This window comes from Xenopus tropicalis, chromosome 7 (assembly GCF_000004195.4).
Source record: "Xenopus tropicalis strain Nigerian chromosome 7, UCB_Xtro_10.0, whole genome shotgun sequence".
NCBI lineage: Eukaryota > Metazoa > Chordata > Amphibia > Anura > Pipidae > Xenopus > Xenopus tropicalis.
The window spans coordinates 105,331,948-105,350,522 of NC_030683.2; the positions used below are offsets into that span (position 1 = coordinate 105,331,948).

General features: G+C 43.9%; 1 protein-coding gene across 1 annotated transcript in view; it reads right to left on the reverse strand.

The window, feature by feature from the left end:
- ca11 (carbonic anhydrase XI) overlaps positions 1-10,694 on the reverse strand; it is a 139,177-nt gene extending 128,483 nt beyond the window's left edge. Inside the window, exon 1 of the mRNA XM_002938122.5 lies at positions 10,344-10,694. Within this exon, the coding sequence (XP_002938168.2) occupies positions 10,344-10,407 (64 nt within the window). The 5' untranslated portion in view covers positions 10,408-10,694. The remainder of the gene's footprint in view (positions 1-10,343) is intronic.
- Positions 10,695-18,575: the final 7,881 nt, after the last annotated feature.

An 18,575-nucleotide genomic window follows, 5' to 3' on the forward strand; every position in this document is an offset into this window, starting at 1 on the left:
ATGTCCTTGAGCCCTGTAGAATTACATTGGGCAGCTTCTCCTACAAGCACATATTACCGTAGCTTACTAGTGCTAAAATTTATTGGGGTTTCTGGGCAAGTTCAGCATGTGCCGGCTCTATCTCTGGCCCTCTGTTGTTCTCAATCTATACAACTTCTCTAGGGAAACGTATTCAGTCATTTGGACTTTATGACAATGACACCCAACTCTACCTGCCTACTCCTGACCTCTCTCCTTCTGTCCTTTCCCAAGTTACAGACTGCCTGTCCACTATCTCCTCCTGGATGTCACAGTGCCATCTGAAATTGAATCTTTCTAAAATAAAAATCATCATATTTCCTCCAAGATCTCCCCCTGTCCCTTAGGTTTTACTCACAGTCAAAAACATCACCTTTCAACCAACCACACAGACATGCTGCCTAGGAATTAGGAATGAAGCCCTTGACTATTTTTCAGCTCTGATCTCAAAAACCACTCCTTCAATAGTGATGAGCGAATCTGTCCCATTTCGCTTCGCCGAAAAATCGACGAAAAAGTCACAAAATGCCAAAAATGTTGGGTGTCAACACAGGCAACAATTCTTTTGACGCGCGCAACACTTTTTTTGACGGGTGACATTTCTTTTCTCGTGGGCGACATGCACAAATTTTTACATCTATTTTGCAAAAATAACCACCAATGCCGAAACATGAAAATTTGCAGTGAATCCATGCCTGCCAAAACATTACGCCCATCACTATCCTTCACGCAACCTATACTCTGCCTCTGACCTGAGACTTCCCTCCTGGGCTTCTGCCTTTGGAAATTTCAGCCTTGACCTATCCGACTTGCTTCTTCATTCCAAATTTTCAAATGCTCTATAAAGACCCTTCTGTTTAGGGAAGCATACTCAATGAGTCTAAACTGATCAGACATTTATATATGCACCATAAATCATCAATCAGTTTTCATATTCCTTTTGTTTCAAATGTACCATTGTTAGCTCTTGCGAGTATGGCCCTCTGATCCTATTGTATACCCTTGTTTGCTAAATTATTGTAGGACCCCTGGTTGCTAGTACTGTATAAATAAATGATTAAAATACTATGGAGCACATAATCCCTGCCAAAAGAGTTCCAGGGGATACTTGGGAAGATGTTGAAGGGTGCTCTAGGAGAAAGTGCCCTGAACATTTTTAAGCCTGGTTCAACAGGATGAGTCGGAAGTAAGGCTGTGCCCATGTTCCTTGGGCCCATAGGGAGCAAGACCAGGAATTTTCTCAGTTGTTTCATCGATCTACGGTTTTCTTCTCTAAATTGCAAATTAACATGATGGCCTTATGACTAAAAGCAAATCTGCAGGGGAGCACTGCATACGCCTACATGGTTTAAGATCAGCAAGGACCAGCAAGACCATGGCGACAGATATATCTGTGGCTTTAGGAAAAAAAAAAAGAATCATTAGATAATTTTACATTTAGCCCAGATGAACACTGTCTCATCGTCGGAGGCTAAACTTTAGCACCATTTACAGCTTGTGCCTAATGCAGCGTCAGTAATCATAGCCGGCAGGTGAAACGTCAGAATAATCTTTCCTTTGTCTTACTGTATAATATGGCACAGCTAGGTTAGATAAACATTAATATTTTATTTTTCTCTGCCATGCAGAAAGTACAGATGCACAATATCAGCTACCTGTTTGTTGAACTATATATCTCAATGGTCTTTATGTTCTAGTAAATTCTGGAGACTTGTAGTTTAATGAGAGCTGCAGATTGAAAATCCAAGGTTTTGGACGTCCCACCCAAAAAATAGTCACCATGGCAAAGCTGTAGTTTTCCCATGAAATGATAGTGACCTGGTTAGCATTCCCATAATGCCCTGGGCACTCTGATTTTGGCTTATGGGGTAGAGTGGTTTAATGCTCTCTAACGCATAGTATAGGCTTCTAGCCATCCCTACCTAGCATCTCATAAACTACTTGCATATTCTTTCTTCTTTGAAACTACCATTGTTTATTTCTTCCTCTTCCACAAAACGAGAAGTGTCAGAGGTGTGTTCTGATGCCACTTGGGCTATCCCTAGTCAAAAATGGCTAGCCACAGACCAACCATTGTAGGAGGAAATGGGGCCAAAAACAACCTAATGAAGTGGCTTATAGCCTGTACAAAACATCATACAAAATTATATAAGTATAAATAATCCCTTGTCCTAACAACAATTAATCACAATGTCATAGGTTGTATTGAACCTTTAAGTGCTAAATATGTCTGTATAACTGCACAAGCCCTATGAATTATGTGTTTCATTATAGGCAAATAAATACAGTTTAACCTGGCAAGGATCCACTGACCACAGATATGTTTCTTACGCATAATTGATAGAACATAAAATATATGACCCGGGGTGGCAGTTTATCAGACAACTGAATGAAACCATTTTCCTATAAAGTCATAAAATGGTTAAAGAGGCTGAACTCTGCTGTTCTATGGAACAGCAGCAATTGATTGAGTGAGTATAATTGAGATTGCTTTCTCCAGCCTGGAAAATTGCATGTGCTCTCCTATCATATATCTTGGCATAAGGGACCTTTACCTAATGTGTAACCTGACAAATGGCAACTATTGTGTCAGGTATTCACTAACCATTAGTGTCAGATCATATGTACATATTATTTAGGTATACATGTTGCCTACATATCATCAGATTGTATAGAAAGTATTATGGTAATGAATTAACAATGAAGAGATACTATAAAAACCAGAAGGCAAGTTGGGCCATTAAACCTGTGAAACCTGTGGAGGAGTTACTTATGATCCCAAAAAGAGTTTAGAACTTTAAACAATAGCTGGACCCTGTATTCAGTTCTTATTACTGTTAGAGAAAGCAAATAACCTTTTACAGCAGTGAAAAAAAGGCTGTGTCTTGCCAATTTCTGGGTCTGATTCAGGGCCGTATTTACTATATAGGCATCTGACAGCTTGGGCCTAGGGCTGCTTTAGAGAAGCGACCCTTGGGGGCCAATATGGTAGATAAAAAAAGTCCCTTTCTGGAATAGGCACATGTACTGCACAGCAGGACTGACTGTGCCAATTGCCCTGGTTAGAGCTAAGAGGTAGTTCCACATGGAAAAGCAATGGGGCAGTATACAGTACCTGAGCTCATCCTCCTGGGGCAGCAAAGTTTTCTACCTATTCTAGATTTGCACACCAGGTTACATGACTATATAATATACATTTTTACTTTATAAAATAAGGTATACAGAAGCAACAAACATATCAGCTGATTGCAGTGAGTTCTGGCACCACCAGGCTCATACCTTATCCTTCACCACAGTGCCTGTTTAAAATTGTTGAGCTGAGATGAATGTATCTGACCAGTGTGGTTACTGTTATAAGGGATAGGGATAACAGAAAATATGACATTTACCAGAGGGAAAAGGGGCAGCTCCCAGTAAATTAGGTAGATCAGGGCATTGACTTCTGAAAAGTGTTGTCATTTCTTCAAAAGTTGGATAAGTTTTCCCATTCAGTTAATGGAGATAAGAGCACTGACATAGGCAATGGGCAAAGTTCAACATCTCTTTACTTAATTGGGCAGCTCCACTGCATAGTCACAATATACCACAGTCAGCGTATTAGTGCTCCAGGCATGTGCATCTCCTCTAATGAATGGCAAGGCTTTCATTCTCATCATCCGCTGCTGATTCCTAAGTAGCATGGCGTTTGCCTACACTTAAATTCTCATCTTTCATTTGGATGATGGGAGTTCACAAAGTCTAATCCTCAAGAGTAACCTTACTTTATATTCAACCTCTTGTGATATTGCACTTGATGGAGCATCATTATTTCAAAGGGGACGCTGTTTCTCGTATTCCACGACCGACCCTTGTGCCAGACTGAGTTCTCAGACTCAATGGCAATCAATTCAAGAGCTTTTGTAAAATGTATTAATGCAAGCGACTTCCATGATTATTTTATACGCACCTTTTCTAGAATCAAAGAGCGGAATGGTTTTAGATGATGTACAGCACCCCTTCTCTTGACCTGGAGCCCCCATGTCTGGTCTATTAGAGCATTGTAACAAAAGGTATCCTCAGAATGCAACCCTAGCTTTCAGCTTTCTCTGTAATCTAACAGAGCTTTTAACTAGAATTTCATGAATTGTAGATTATAGCTCTTACATTACTTTATAGGGGTCAATAACTTACACCAGCACAGTGAGCAGCTTCCACGTTGAGTTGTGCTTAAAACCACTTTCATTAAAGATACCAAATGTGGTGTTCCAACTTCCTTATGGTGGCGCTCAGCACCGCTTAGTTCTTCCTGCCCTATTGCTGCACCTATTGACACAGGGGAACCCTGGAGCTACTGCCACCTCCTCACCAGGCAAGTTCCCTTAGCACCATGCCTCAGTAGATGCAGCACACTTGCACCTAAAGAATCAGACACAGACATTACTCACACCTTTAACATGGTAACGGACATAAGCAAACACCACAAATGACACCAGACTTCAAAAATATTTGGCACAACTGCTTCCATTTTGTGCTGTTGCGTTCATTTTTACAAATCATATGCAGTTGCGCCAGATGCAGCACAAGTGGAACTGATACCCAATATGACATATACCGTATATACTCAAGTATAAGACGATCCGAATATAAGCCGAGGTTGACTTTTTCAACACATTTTGGGTGCTGAAAAGCTAGGCTTATACTCGAGTATATACAGTAAATTCTTGAAAATTACATTGCAGGAAATTTTGATTTATTTGATTAAAATGGATTATATGGGAGATGACCTTCCATAATTCAGAACTTTCTGGATAATGGGTTCCCGGTAACAAATCCTATACTAGTACTGTACAATGTAAAAAGAAAACAGATTTTTATTTGGGGAGGGTTCATCTTGAATATAAATGTATATTGCTTATTTAAGACAAAATCCACGGGTACAGTTCCAACCAGAACTTTCCTAGTGTTTCCCCTTACTGTCAGCATAGAATAGAGTCAACAACCAGCACAGAGCTAGTGTTTGGGCTGACTGTCCCTCTTATGCCATAAAACTAAACACCTGTACTTAGCCCTCAGCATAATCGCGCAGATATCTACATAATTAGGGCAGTTTTGCAATTATAATAATGATGCTGCATAATAAAGCAGATCTGTGTTTTGGAATCCTTGTGAGAATGGAACTCTGCAAGGCCCTCTATAGATACAGTGGCATAATGACTGATTTCAATGGATATAATATTTCCCAGCATATATGTTTAGCAAAAATCTATGTCTGACACTGAGGGTCAAATTGGACCAGTGAAGTCCCTTCTATGTAGTGACTCTGGGAAGGCGAGTACTAATAAACTGTATTAGCAAAGACTCCTTTCTGATATTAAGCAGCCCCTAACCATGCCCCAGCTTGTGTCACCGCACCACTGGCTGTGCGTGCAGAACGTTAAGGAAGCGTGATTTTCCAGGGAGGCTGAGATTCCAACTTTCATTTAATAACAGCTCTGCAAGACTTTCCTTATGGGAGCCGCGCAATTCTAATTCCCAAACAAGACAGGGAGTTATGTCAGGGAAGCTCGAGCAGTGAAGAGAGACGCCCACACAAATTATATTTCTGAAACATATTGTACATTGTTGCCCGAGAGGGTTGGCACTGCAGTATCAGAGTACATCACAAAAGATTTAACCCCTTTCCATCTGGAGCCAGCGTACCCAGCCAGCGGCCCTCCAGCTGTAGTCAAATAGGTTATTACCGCTTGGTGAAACTTCTCAATTTTTTTTCATGACACAACGGGTCAAATAAATATCAATGAGAAAATATGATTTCATGGTTTATCATATGAAAACATATGTGTGAGATTAAATTTGCAGAGAAAAAAAACTTTTCTGCTAATCAAGTTGCAGTTTTCTTCTCATGGACTTCAATAGAGTGAGATACGTTTCTCTCATTGAATTACATCTGGCTCCAGGGTTGGACTGGGCCAGCGGGACACAAGGAAAACACCCGGTGGGCCATGCACACCCCATTCCGACCCTGTCTGGCTCTATGGGAAAATATGGAATTGAATTAGGTGATAAGCTTTTCTCATAAAACTGAATCTGGGCTATTATCTGGGACAAGTGATGGTGCACAATGCTAAATTGCAGAAAAATATGCCATTATGCGATGGAATAACTAGTCTGCCTGGGCCCTCCTGCAGAGAAAACTTAGGAGGGGCCCAACGCACAGGGACTTCCCTTGCATCCCTTGCTCCCTGCCCATAGGTAGGAACTACAGAGGAAGCAGACCTCTTGGTATGGGCCTCCCCATGTTCCCTGTGCCACTGCTTCCTCTCTTAGTATGCCAGTGCCATTCTGACATTAAAACATTAGGCCCTAAGGTTTAGTTTAAGTCACTGAGGATTTGGCCACTTCCAAATTCTGCACCCCTAGTAACTGCATGGATTTGCTTTGCCTTTGTACCTAATGAATATGGCACAAACCTGATGTTCTCAAAGCAAATCACTTGAAACCTTGTGCACCTTGTATGAGAAAACCCAGGGAGAAGCCATACAAACTCCATACATACAGTGAACCCCAGTGCTGCTGCAGGGCACAAATGCTAACCACTGGGCAACAAAGTGCCCAACTATTAGCACTCATTTCCCACTGTTGTGGCAGAAAAGGAAGTATTTTTGTAACATTTTAGTAACAATGTTTTTTTAAACTGCTTGCCCTGTGGAGTTTACGGTTCCTCACATTTACACACACTAGGGTTAGTTTCAAAAACAGAAAATGTACCTGTCTGCATGTATCTTTGGTTTGTGCGAGGAACCCCAAGCAGACATGGTAAGGAGATACAAACTCCCTGCTCTGCCACGCAGAAATGCTACTACTGACATTTTATTCTTTCCTTTTGGTTAAGGCAACCACAATGCCCACTGAGATCGCCCCTCCCTATAAAGAATCTGCTAGTACAAGAGTTAAATCCACAAAAAAAAGACATTCTGTGAAACGTTGCACTTGCAAGTAAGCACATTGTATAATACATTGAGTACAACTCTTTTATATGTATGCATTCCCACTCATCTTCTTCGTCCTTACACAGATGATCAGTCATGAATAAAACCCAGCCATCAAGCCTCTAACCTGAATATGCACTGGGACCATATATAACCATTAAAATCTCAGTTTAATACGCTACTCCCCAGTTACTGAGCAGTGTGCATTCGTGCAATGTGTTGCTCCTTAATAAACAATTCATAACCATATAACTCAACATAAATCTCACGCAGCCGAAATAAACGGCTCTTTAAGCAGCTTGCTATTAAGCCCTACTTTTCATATTGTCAAGTCCACAGCTCCTTATGACATGGGCACTGGTAAAGGTGATTAAACACTGGGACATGGTGCCCAAAATGTGACAATGTGTTCCACAGCAGGGCAAGACATACGATCAGCCTTAAGGACAAGGAGCTTGATGTACTTTTACAATCAACCACTAGTGATAAATGTGCAAGGAACCCAGTAGTGACCCTGAGGACTCATATCAAGCCCCCCCCTTAAGTCATATATCCAGGCATGAGTGATAGTGGAAAAACCTTATGGCACCTAACTAGGGTGAGCAGGAGAAAGGATGCCACTACCCCTACACCTCTGTTCTTGCACAAATATAACTGGTGGTGGAGCTGGGCCAAAGGATTATGGCACCAAAAGCAAGTGTGGCAATCTGCGCCCTGCACAGAGCAGCTGAAATGGCATGGATGAGGAGACAATGATCTTCAATATTAAATGGCCCTGCCTAATACAATAAAGATAGTTTTTGGTTTTGTGCCAGCAAGCTGATATATCATGGAGAACAAATAGTCATTCTCCCCAAATCATAATCCAAGTGCCTATCAGGCTATGCCCCCCTAACTGTTTCAAGCCCCGCAAAGGGGGCAGTCCCATAGTATAAGTATAATATAACCTTGACCTACCCCTAATTCTGACCCTGACGGTTGCTTTTGTCTCAGCACCTGAATGACTAAGAATTGCAGAGGTTATGTCATAAGTCCAAGTCAACTGATTATTATGGCCTGTACCAGGCTCCTTACTCCGTCTATACTTTCACGTTCCTCAGCCACCACCCTGACGCCTTTGGGTGCTAATGCACAATAACAGGCTAGACAGTATTCAGTAAGCAGACACCTTTCTCTGGTTAAACTGTGCATCAGGAATAAAAAAAATGCTCAGTGTTGGAGGGAGGCAGAGGCAATCTTGTTGGAGTAGGTTAAGGGATTTCTCTGGCACCCGAGGGCTATAAAGTACAGTAGCTGTAGTGGAATGGCAGGAGGGTGTGAATAGCGCAGCTTCGGCACTTTATTTATTTATACTCCTCGTTTTCTGCACAAACAGGAGACCTCTGCAATGTGGGAATGTCACCTGAAATGCCTGGCCTGGCTGACATATAGGTCTCTTACCAGCCTATGTGCCTTATTTCACTTGTACCCCAGTGTAGCTGCAGGAAGAACTACAGGGCTAAGCATGTGGATAAACAGACAATCCCAACGACACTACCAGAGAACACAGAGCAATTAACATAAATGTATTATTCTTATATATATCACTGCATGGCATATGTGTGCTTTGATTTTTAAAGGCAAAGTACAGAGTATTTACGTGTGTTGCACTTTTCCTGGCTCTGTAATTCTGATAAAAGAAACTGTTCTATGCCCTATGTGCAGCGCAACTACAAATCTCAGACTTCCAGAATAACTTTATTGACAAAGAGATACTGGGGGTTATATTATAGGATGAATGTTAGCCCAAGAATGAGATCTGCACTGCTTTGGTTCATATTGGCTACAAACTGGCCCCGAGCTATTGGAATCATAGGAAGGCATCACAATGGGCTGATGGAATAAACATGTGTAGTTCAAAGAGCTTACAACCAAAGTCTGGTAAGTTATAAACCCAGTGCATGCAGAACCTTCCAACTGCAGGTGGGGCACCAAGTCTGTTTTTCTTTCTTGACCTGACCTGTTTGCTGGGCAGTCACATAGAGGTGAGGCCAGGCCAGTGCTGCTGGTGTGGGGTTCTATGATTTAAGTAAAGCACAGTTAGTTGTCCAACCTGCAACCAGTTGTTAAACTGGAACTTACAGCAACCAACAACAGGTCGGAAGACACTGGGCAGTTGTAGTTCAACAAAAGCTGGAGGCTTCAGTTCAGACAACATTGGAATCAAGTGCCCCTGATGGCATTTATCCCTCATGCCAAAGGCTATTCCTCTCCTCTTGCCTGAAGCCATTGTTCCTATATAGTGTGGGGCCCCCCTTCCCCGCAGCTCTGTTTGTGCCTGAGGCCCCCTGCCCTGCAGCTCTGTTTGTTCCTGGGCCTCCCCTGCCCGGCAGCTCTGCCTGTTTGTGCCTGGGGCCCCCCTGCCCGGCAGCTCTGCCTGTTTGTGCCTGGGGCCCCCCTGCCCGGCAGCTCTGCCTGTTTGTGCCTGGGGCCCCCCTGCCCGGCAGCTCTGCCTGTTTGTGCCTGGGGCCCCCCTGCCCGCAGCTCTGCCTGTTTGTGCCTGGGGCCCCCCTGCCTGGCAGCTCTGCCTGTTTGTGCCTGGGGCCCCCCTGCCCAGCAGCTCTGTTTCTGCCTGGGGCCCCCCTGCCCGGTAGTTCTACCTGTTTGTGCCTGGGGCCCCCCTGCCCGGCAGCTCTGCCTGTTTGTGCCTGGAGCCCCCTGCCCAGCAGCTCTGTTTCTGCCTGGGGCCCCCCTGCCCGACAGCTCTGCCTGTTTGTGCCTGGGGTCCCCCTGCCCGGCAGCTCTGCCTATTTGTGCCTGGGGCCCCCCTGCCCGGCAGCTCTGCCTGTTTGTGCCTGGGCCCCCCCTGCCCAGCAGCTCTGTTTCTGCCTGGGGCCCCCCTGCCTTTTTATGTCAAAAAGTTACACTCCGTCCCCTGCGGTCCTGTCTGTCCCGCCTGTTAGTCCCAAGTCCCGTCATCATGATTCCACTATAAGGAGCCCCATTATACAGAATCCCCTTGTATAGAATCGCATTATACAAGGTGCCATTATACAGAAACCCATTATATAAAGTGCTATTATGCAGAGTCCCATTATATAGAATCACATTATACAAAGTGCCATAATAGAGTCCCGTTATACAGAGTCCCGTTATACAGAGTCCCATTATACAGAGTCCCGTTATACAGAGTGCCGTTATACAGAGTCCCGTTATAAAGAGTCCCGTTATACAGAGTCCCGTTATACAGAGTCCCATTATACAGAGTGCCATTATAGAGTATATAGAGTCCTATGCCAAGAGACAAAGCCGTGCCCCTGCCCAAAGTGCCCATCCCGCTGGCCGGACTCAGTAGGGGAGAGGGGAGCTGGCACTTACCTGCCGTGTAGATGGCAGCGCTCGCCTGCAGGATCAGCACCGATCTCCAGAGGAAGCCCGGCATGGTGCGGCCGCTTATCCCTTCATCTCCCGAGTGCAGCGAGAGGCAGCCGGTTCCTCATCCGCACAGACGCGGGCAGAGAGGGAAACAGCCTCCAGTTCCTGAGCCGGAGATTCCCCCCTCCTCTTCTTATTCACTCGCTCAGAGCGATTTGTGGGGCTGACAGAACTACAGGACGTTCCTGCTGGAACCCTAAGTCCTCTGCCTCCTTCCCAGGCTGTCCCTACAGATCCCTCAGCCCTTGTGCCTCAGTGCCTCTACCTCCCAGTTTGATTTCTTTGCTTTGCTCCTCCTGCCTCATCCCCTCTTTATTCCTCTCTTACTATCTTGGTCCCTTGCACCCTCCCCTTCCCCTTATCCGCTACGCTCCTTTCTCTCTCTGCCCTCTCCTCTGCCTCCTGCTTTTGCACATACATCAGAAGGGGATTTCTCCTTACTATAAATTACTTTTTTGTTGATACAGTCAAACTCAAAAGACTACATGTTGCCAAATGAAACACATTATAATTCTAAGCAACTTTCAAATATATATGAACTATACATTTTTAGTGGTCCAACTGCAACTGAAAGAGATATTGGTCCCTTTTGGTTCTGCTGGTTCTGACCCAAGGCAATGTAGCAGCTAATTAACAGACCAATGAAGAAGCAAGTAGGATTGACTTCTGCAACATTGTGTCAAGAGGCAGAACCAGCAATGCAGCCAGACACAAAACAAATTGGCTTTGCATGGGTAACTTCAATACAGCAGGGCCCACAGTCTCTGGGGACATGGGGGCCAGGAGGGCTTGGATAAGGACACATGGAACAGTGCCTCTAATTAGAGATGTAGCGAACTGTTCGCCGGAGAACTAATTCGCACATAAATCGGGTGTTCGCAAGTTCGCAAGCTCGCAAACTTTTAGAGATGTTCGCAATTTTGGGTTCGCCTTAGCTGGAGCCAAATTTTGACCTCTCACCCCAGAGCCAGCAGATACATGGCAGCCAATCAGGCAGCTCTCCCTCCTGGACCACCCCCAGACCACTCCCTTCAATATATAAACTGAAGCCCAGCAGCCACTTTACATTCTGCCTGTGTGTGCTTGATGAGTTAGCATAGGGAGAGAGCTGTGCAGGGGTTTGAGGGACAGTTTAGGTAGCTTTGCTGACTAGTAATCTACTTTCAACTGCTCTGTATGTAGCTGCTGGGGGCAGCTATACTGCTGATCTCATCTGCTGTAACCCAATACGTTACACATAGTAGTGACATTGCATTGCAATAAAATCACCTGAGCGACGTTTTTCCACCAGCAATAATATATATTACGTATCCACTTCTGCGGCGTTTTGTCTTTGCGTGTGAACCGGCTGTAACCTTTACACGACTTGATTGGTATGTAGATGCCGGACGTTTTAAAGCAGTTTATTACACAAGTTTAGAAATGTAGTGTGATTTCTGCCCTTTACAGCACAAAACGCAACTCTGTGTCAACAACGTATTTTTCAGAGAAATTTTTGCCCTTGATCCCCCTCCTGCATGCCACTGTCCAGGTCGTGGCACCCTTTAAACAACTTTAAAATCAGTTTTCTGGGCAGAAATGGCTTTTCTAGGTTTTAAAGTTCGCCTTTTCATTGAAGTCTATGGGGTTCGCAAAGTTCGCAAAAGTTCGCACTTTTTGGCAGAAGTTCGCGAACGGGTTCGCAAACTTTTTTGTGAGGTTCGCTACATCTCTACCTCTAATGTCAGAATGTCCAAAAATGCCTTCTTATTGCAGCCTATGGCAATCACTCTATGAGTGCCCCCCCTGCAAATGCTATGTACCCAAAACAGCCTATTGCCCCCCTGCAAATGCTATGTACCCAAAACATGTGGAACTCTGGGGAAAAGTCCCTGGCAGCCTTTGGTCATGGTCCTACAGCCGGGGCATCCAGCCTACTACTGGAATTGGTACTCAGCAATACATAGAGGGCTGGATAGATTCAGGTATTAATAGTAAAAAAGTAAGCAAAGTAATAAATAACTATAAATAGACAGAGATTTAGTGCTTTGGGCTAAAAGACACAGTGAGCAAGGGGTTCCTGTCCCATAGAGCTTACAATCTAAGCAGGCAAATAACTTACAGAAATTAATCACAGGGAAAAGGTACAAAGGATTGGATATTGGCCCTTAAGTGCCAGGACTGGCCCAGACAAAATATGTTCTAGTGCTCCAAAAGGTATGATCTGACTTTCTTTTTGAAGAGATTAGAGAGTGTTTCCTACAGAGGAGATTAGGGCTAGAATTCCAAAGGGATGGAGCTAATGAACAGGTTCCCTCCCAGGAGAGAGCAGGAGGATCCCAGCAGTACAGTTTAAGATTGATTGCAGAGGAGAGAGGTGGGAGTCTGGGAGACCGGTTAGTAGGACATTGCAGTAGTCTAAATGGGATTGGATAAGGGCATGGATTAGTGTTTTAGCTGTTCCTTGTGAAAGAAAGGGGGGTATCTTGGCAATATTGTGGAGAAAGAGTGACAGGTTTTGGCAGTGGCATTAGTATGACTAGAGAAGGAAAGTGTTCATGATACCCACCAGCAGTGCTCTGAATAACAGGGTTAATGATCATGCCATCAATAGTAATGGCTCAGTTCGTGGCAGGGTTGGTTCATCCAGGGAGAAACTACTAGGAGGCAAATTAGAGATCTGGGTCTGAGTGTCAGAGGTTAATGGAGGGGTGTCTAGATATGTCATCTGCATGTATGTGATATTTAAGTCCACATGAAGCAATAAGGTCTCTCAAGTAAAGAGTGTATTCAGTGCCCATAGGTGCAGGTGTTAGCACTCCAGTATGGAGACGTGGGCTGGGGTGAGTTTGTGGGTATCACCATGTGCCCAAGCTTGTGCCTCTTCCCCTACTCACTTCTCTGTTTCCTCTCCCCCTTTCCCACCACCCTCCCCAGCATTTCCAGGGTCTTTTCCCATCACTAAGATAACGGATTTCCATCAATTCAGTACATAACACGTGCCGGCGCTGATTAGCTGATGTGATAATATAATTAGTGCAAAATGCTGCGTGTCTGTTTTTGGCCAAATTGAATAAATCGGCACAAAATGAATAAAGCAACGACCATAAATCAATTAGTTTCCATGATAATAAATACATGGAGAGAAAATAACCTTGCAACCTACACTGTATGATAATGACATAAATAGGTTTTAACATTGTGTTCTAAATCTCATTAAGCTGTAGCCTAAATCTCATCGCTAAAGCTTGCTGCCTTGTGTTACATACTGTATCTCAGCTGTATTCCATTACTGGCTACGCTCTATATTACAGCTTCCCTATCACTCCCTGCTGTAGGTTAAAGGAACTCCCCCTGGTCTCATGAGACAGGAGAAAGAAGGCCTGTGCTTAAGGTGGATCAAGATTGCTGCGCTGTCAGCTCTCTCTCATTGTTATAGAGTACAAATTGCCAACTGAGATCTCGACTAAACCCCAGTGCCCTCCAGAATGAACCAGTATGCAATGACATCATCAGTATGATGTCATCACAGAAGAAAAAACTTGTATTGCCTATTTTAGTTTTCTTCTTCAAATAAATACACTTTGTTCAGAAAGGGAAACTAGTTTGCGGTGTCCCCATGGGAAAAACACAAGCGTGCTGCCCTCTAAACTTACTTTAGTTAACCCATAACAATCAAAGCAGTGCAGCCCTATTTGTGTCTATATAGTTATATCTATAGACACAAAGACTAAGGGCCTGGATGAAATGAGTATTTGGATGGCTGGAGGCACCAGCTTGGATCTTTTTGTCTTTATTTCTGATTGCCTTCCCTAGTTCCTGCTCAGCAAGCAGCAAAGACCTTTGGGAATATTTGTATTAAACTTCTATGCCGGTCTTTGTTCTGTAAAGAAGATTAAAAAAAAATGTCTCTGTCACTTCGGGAATCTTGGAATTTATTTAAAAGCACATCATAATCTGTAATGTGATCTCTGGGATTCACAATTTAACTATGTGGGTGTCAAAGAGACTGATAATGTTATATATTGTTGTGCTGATATAGTTGGGCCTTTCTAGAAAGACTGAATGGATGTGCTGTTTTAAGTCTCCAGGCTGTGGAATAAACTGTCATTTTTTTTTGTAATGGATCGGTGATGACAGAAATATGTATTTGGTGTAAAGAAGTGACTGCAACTGAATTGTAAAGTCTGGTGGCAGAAGAATTCTACCAGCCATGTGTTTAAAGGCAGCAAGGTATCTGAGATTTATTTTTCTGCCTATTTGCTTCTATGTAAATCATCCAACAATATTCATGTCAGCGCCGGTTTTCTAAACACGGTGCCCAGAAGCCTTGAGGTGCCAGTAGTCCAGACTCAAGAGCCCATTACATCACTGTTGCAATTGCAGGACCACTCAGTGTGCTGCCCATTCATCTGCACCTTCTCATTCCTTCAGGGATAAGCAAGTAGAACTCTGGGAATGTGGCTAAAGCTCTGTGAGTGACTTAAGGTGACCTTACAATGGCCAACTCTTAAGGGTATCTGGCTGACTGACCCACAGGCCAAATGGACAGTCACAGGTAGATGGCAGCATTTTGTTGTTTCATTTGATCTGGGTGACAGCTCAGGAAATTGGAATGGCAAAAAGTTCTAAAGATCTGAAGCTCCACTTCCTCACCTGTAACACATGGCTGGAGCCCAAATCATTCTGACAGTCTAATCTAAACCAATCAAGCACCTTCAGTTCAGGCCATAGGCAACAGACATTTTAAAGCTGAACAACAGGGTCTGACCAAGGCTCTCACCCCAGGGGCCTCCACTCCCCCCAAGGGGCCCTCACGTCCCCCCATGCCCACAATAGGGATCCCCGCCAGCTGTCTAACCCCCCTAACCCGACCACACGTACAAAATGTATAGCTATGCATGCTTGGGGAAGCGCTATTAGCGGCCCTGGGGTGGGGCCCTCCAGGTTTTTTCCCAGTGCCCCTGTGGCCGAGTCCAACCCTGCTGAACATAAATAAGATCATGGGCCATGATCCTTTATAGGGCCTTGAGAATACATAGCTCTCATGGACCAATAGGATTCTGTGTCATAAGGCAGAATGTTTTGGTGCTACAGCAGAACTTTTTGTGGGCTAGTAGAAGCAAATGACCAATAGGAAATAGTAGATGGAAGATGTCTTTGGACATCTTGGAGAGGCAGGCAAGGGGTGGTATAATGGCTTTCAAGCTTGTACTTCATGAAGATCAAGCCACAGTATCCCCTGCAGGCTTCATGGGGTGCTTGTCCTGGATGAGACGCATCACCTGTCCCCACTGTAAATAGGCCCCTGCCATTGAAAAAAATGTATAAACAGTGTTGGACTTGGATTCCAGGGGCCCACCAGAAGCCCTTAGACTATTAGACCATAGGCCCACCCTCCAAACCTTTTGCGTTCCTCTCCTTACTCAGCCTCCTCATTCTCTTAGTCTCTTTTATTTAGATACTATAATCTATCCTATTTTGCCTCTTTGTTTTCATTCAGAAATTGAGATTCACCATAAAATAGGCCAAATAGTTAGAAGCAGAAGGGCCCACTGGCACATGGGCCTGACTGGAGTTTTCCTGGTATTCTGCTGGGCCAGTCCGATACTGGTTATGAATAGGAAACTTGTATGAGGCCCCGGCTGTCATCCATATTTTGTGGACAATGGTTTGAAAATGAGGAATGTTTGTAAATTATATCTTATCTGGTAGTGTATGGTGCATTGGCACATGAGGTATAGAAGAGCTATATTTCCAGGTTGGCCAGTGTATAGTGGCCTTAATTAATTAATAATAAAGAGGCAATAGGGCAAATGGAGGTGATTTTAGTCAAGTAAAAATGTACCAGGCAAAGCACCCAAACCCATACATGTAACAAAGGCCCTTTTTTATTTTTATCATTGAACTGTTGTGCAGTAAGACTACATGTCTATAATAGCATATAGCAGCAGAACTAAAAAATCAATAGCATCCAAGCTGAAATTTACTTTTATATAGGTGACCAGTAAATACCTGCTGATTGGTTGCTATGGGTAACAAGAACCGGAGTAACCATTACGACATTGCCCTCTTAATATCATGGCTGTGCAACCTGCTGCCTGCAGCTTCTATTACAGGATCCTTCGACATTTGAAGGCTACGAGGGCATGAGCTGTAATTCAGCAATGGCTGGAGGGCTGGAGGTTGCATAGACCTGTTTTATATGAATAATTTGGCTTACGCACAAGATGTTTAGCTCTGGGCTCTGCCATAACTAACACTTCTTTGTCACTGGGGTTGGCAGTGTATGAAGCAGCCTGATGGCAGCGAGCAAGTTGAGATCTGACTTTACAGTCCTCCGCTTCGGCTCTTTTTCATTTTTAATTCATGTAATTTCAATCTTGTGGGTGTGGAGGAATATTAACCTCGATACCCTAGAGATCAGCCTAAAGGAGAAACAGATTGAAATAACAAGCCCCATTATTGTGACACCAGGGCAAGGTGACAGGAAGGAATGTGCAATCGTATTATTGAATGGCCACCCTGTGCAGTTTATATAGATCATTCTGCAATGTGAACCATGGATGCCCTCTTGGGTACAAATCCTGGAGAAAAACGCTTTATTGTTTTCAGTTAGGCTGATATGGTACAATAAGTAGAAAAAAAGTCCAAATGATGAAAAACTCCCATCACAGCTGTCCCTCACTTTACTGACACCGGCAGAGCATATGAGATGCTATTAGTACATATTCATAAGGACCATCTGCAGTCCAGTGCTTACATTGGTGCGGCTACCTGACTCCCAGTCACACCTCTAAAGCCCAAAACCAAAGATGCCCCAGATAAACCCAAAAACCTCACGATTAGAGATAATATATTAAACCAGTAAGTCTGTCTTCTGATGATCGAATACTGAAAAACTCCTGGTGGGCCCAGGTGTCCGTGGACCCTCCTGCTTATGAAACCATTGGCCTTGTATGGCAATACCACAAGGAGGAGACATGGAGGGAAGAATAGATGATAGTTAAGAATAAGTGATTATAAGAAGGTGAGTGAAGAGAGAGTGGGCCTGTGGTCTAAGTGTTTTCTGGTGGACCCCTGGCACTCCAGTCTGACTGCTCCAGGCTAGTGATGAGCGAATCTGTCCCGTTTCGCCATAAAATTTGCAAAACGGCAAGAAAATTTGCAAAACGGCGAAAAATTCGAGAAACACATTTGTCGCCCGCGTCTTTTTCTGCCACTATATTCTTTTGTTGCCCATGGGTTTTGACTCAACCACGCCCAATTTTGTCGCGACCGCATCCGATTTGAAACACCTGTGCCCCTTTTTCGCCTGATTTGACACGACCACGCTCTTTCTTTGATGCGACAGCGCCCAATTTGATGCGACCACGCCCTTTTTTACGCGCAACATAAAAAAATTTCTGTGCGACAAATTTTTCCGCTGTGAAACAGAAGTTTCGCGAAACAATTTGCCAATGGCGAAATGTAGAAATTCGCTGCATATCCATGCCTGGTGAAAAAAATCGCTCATCACTACTCCAGGCTAAATAAAAATGCCTTTATTTTCCCAGTGGTATCATCGCAGCAACGTTACGAACACACTGGCCCTTTATCAAGCTGGCAAAGCATTATACCATATACAGCATTTATACTGACATATGCTACTGCCATCTACTGGTGACTTAAAACATTTGCATTCTGTAATTCAGGTGCTTCTGCATATCAGGTTTCAGGATTGGAGATCCATGCCTTTACTGTGGATATTGGCCAGTTCTGAGATCAGCAGGTTTAAAAAGTTCAAATTAAGATGCATCGTGACAGCAAGTGCAAGTCAACAATGACATATAAGGTTTATATGTATATAAACCTTATATATAACCTTATATATAGGTATATAAAGCTTTGTGTAATCATTAAGGACAATAGAAAGGCTGCCATACCATGTGTGGCCCCATGTACACTATCTATCCATTCAGCCCATGACCCAATCCCGTGTTTTTCCACTCATGTAGAATCTTTCTGTTTAAAGGGGAAGTTCAGGGATTGGGCAGGTTTAAAAGGTTCAACTTACGATGCACTACGATGGCCAGTTCATGCCCCGCTCTGTCCGTTTAGCCGATGACCCAAAGATTGGCCTGTGATTTGGCCCATGTTTTTCAACTTCTGTAACATTTTTCTGTTTAAAGGGGACGTTCACCTTAAAATGAACCT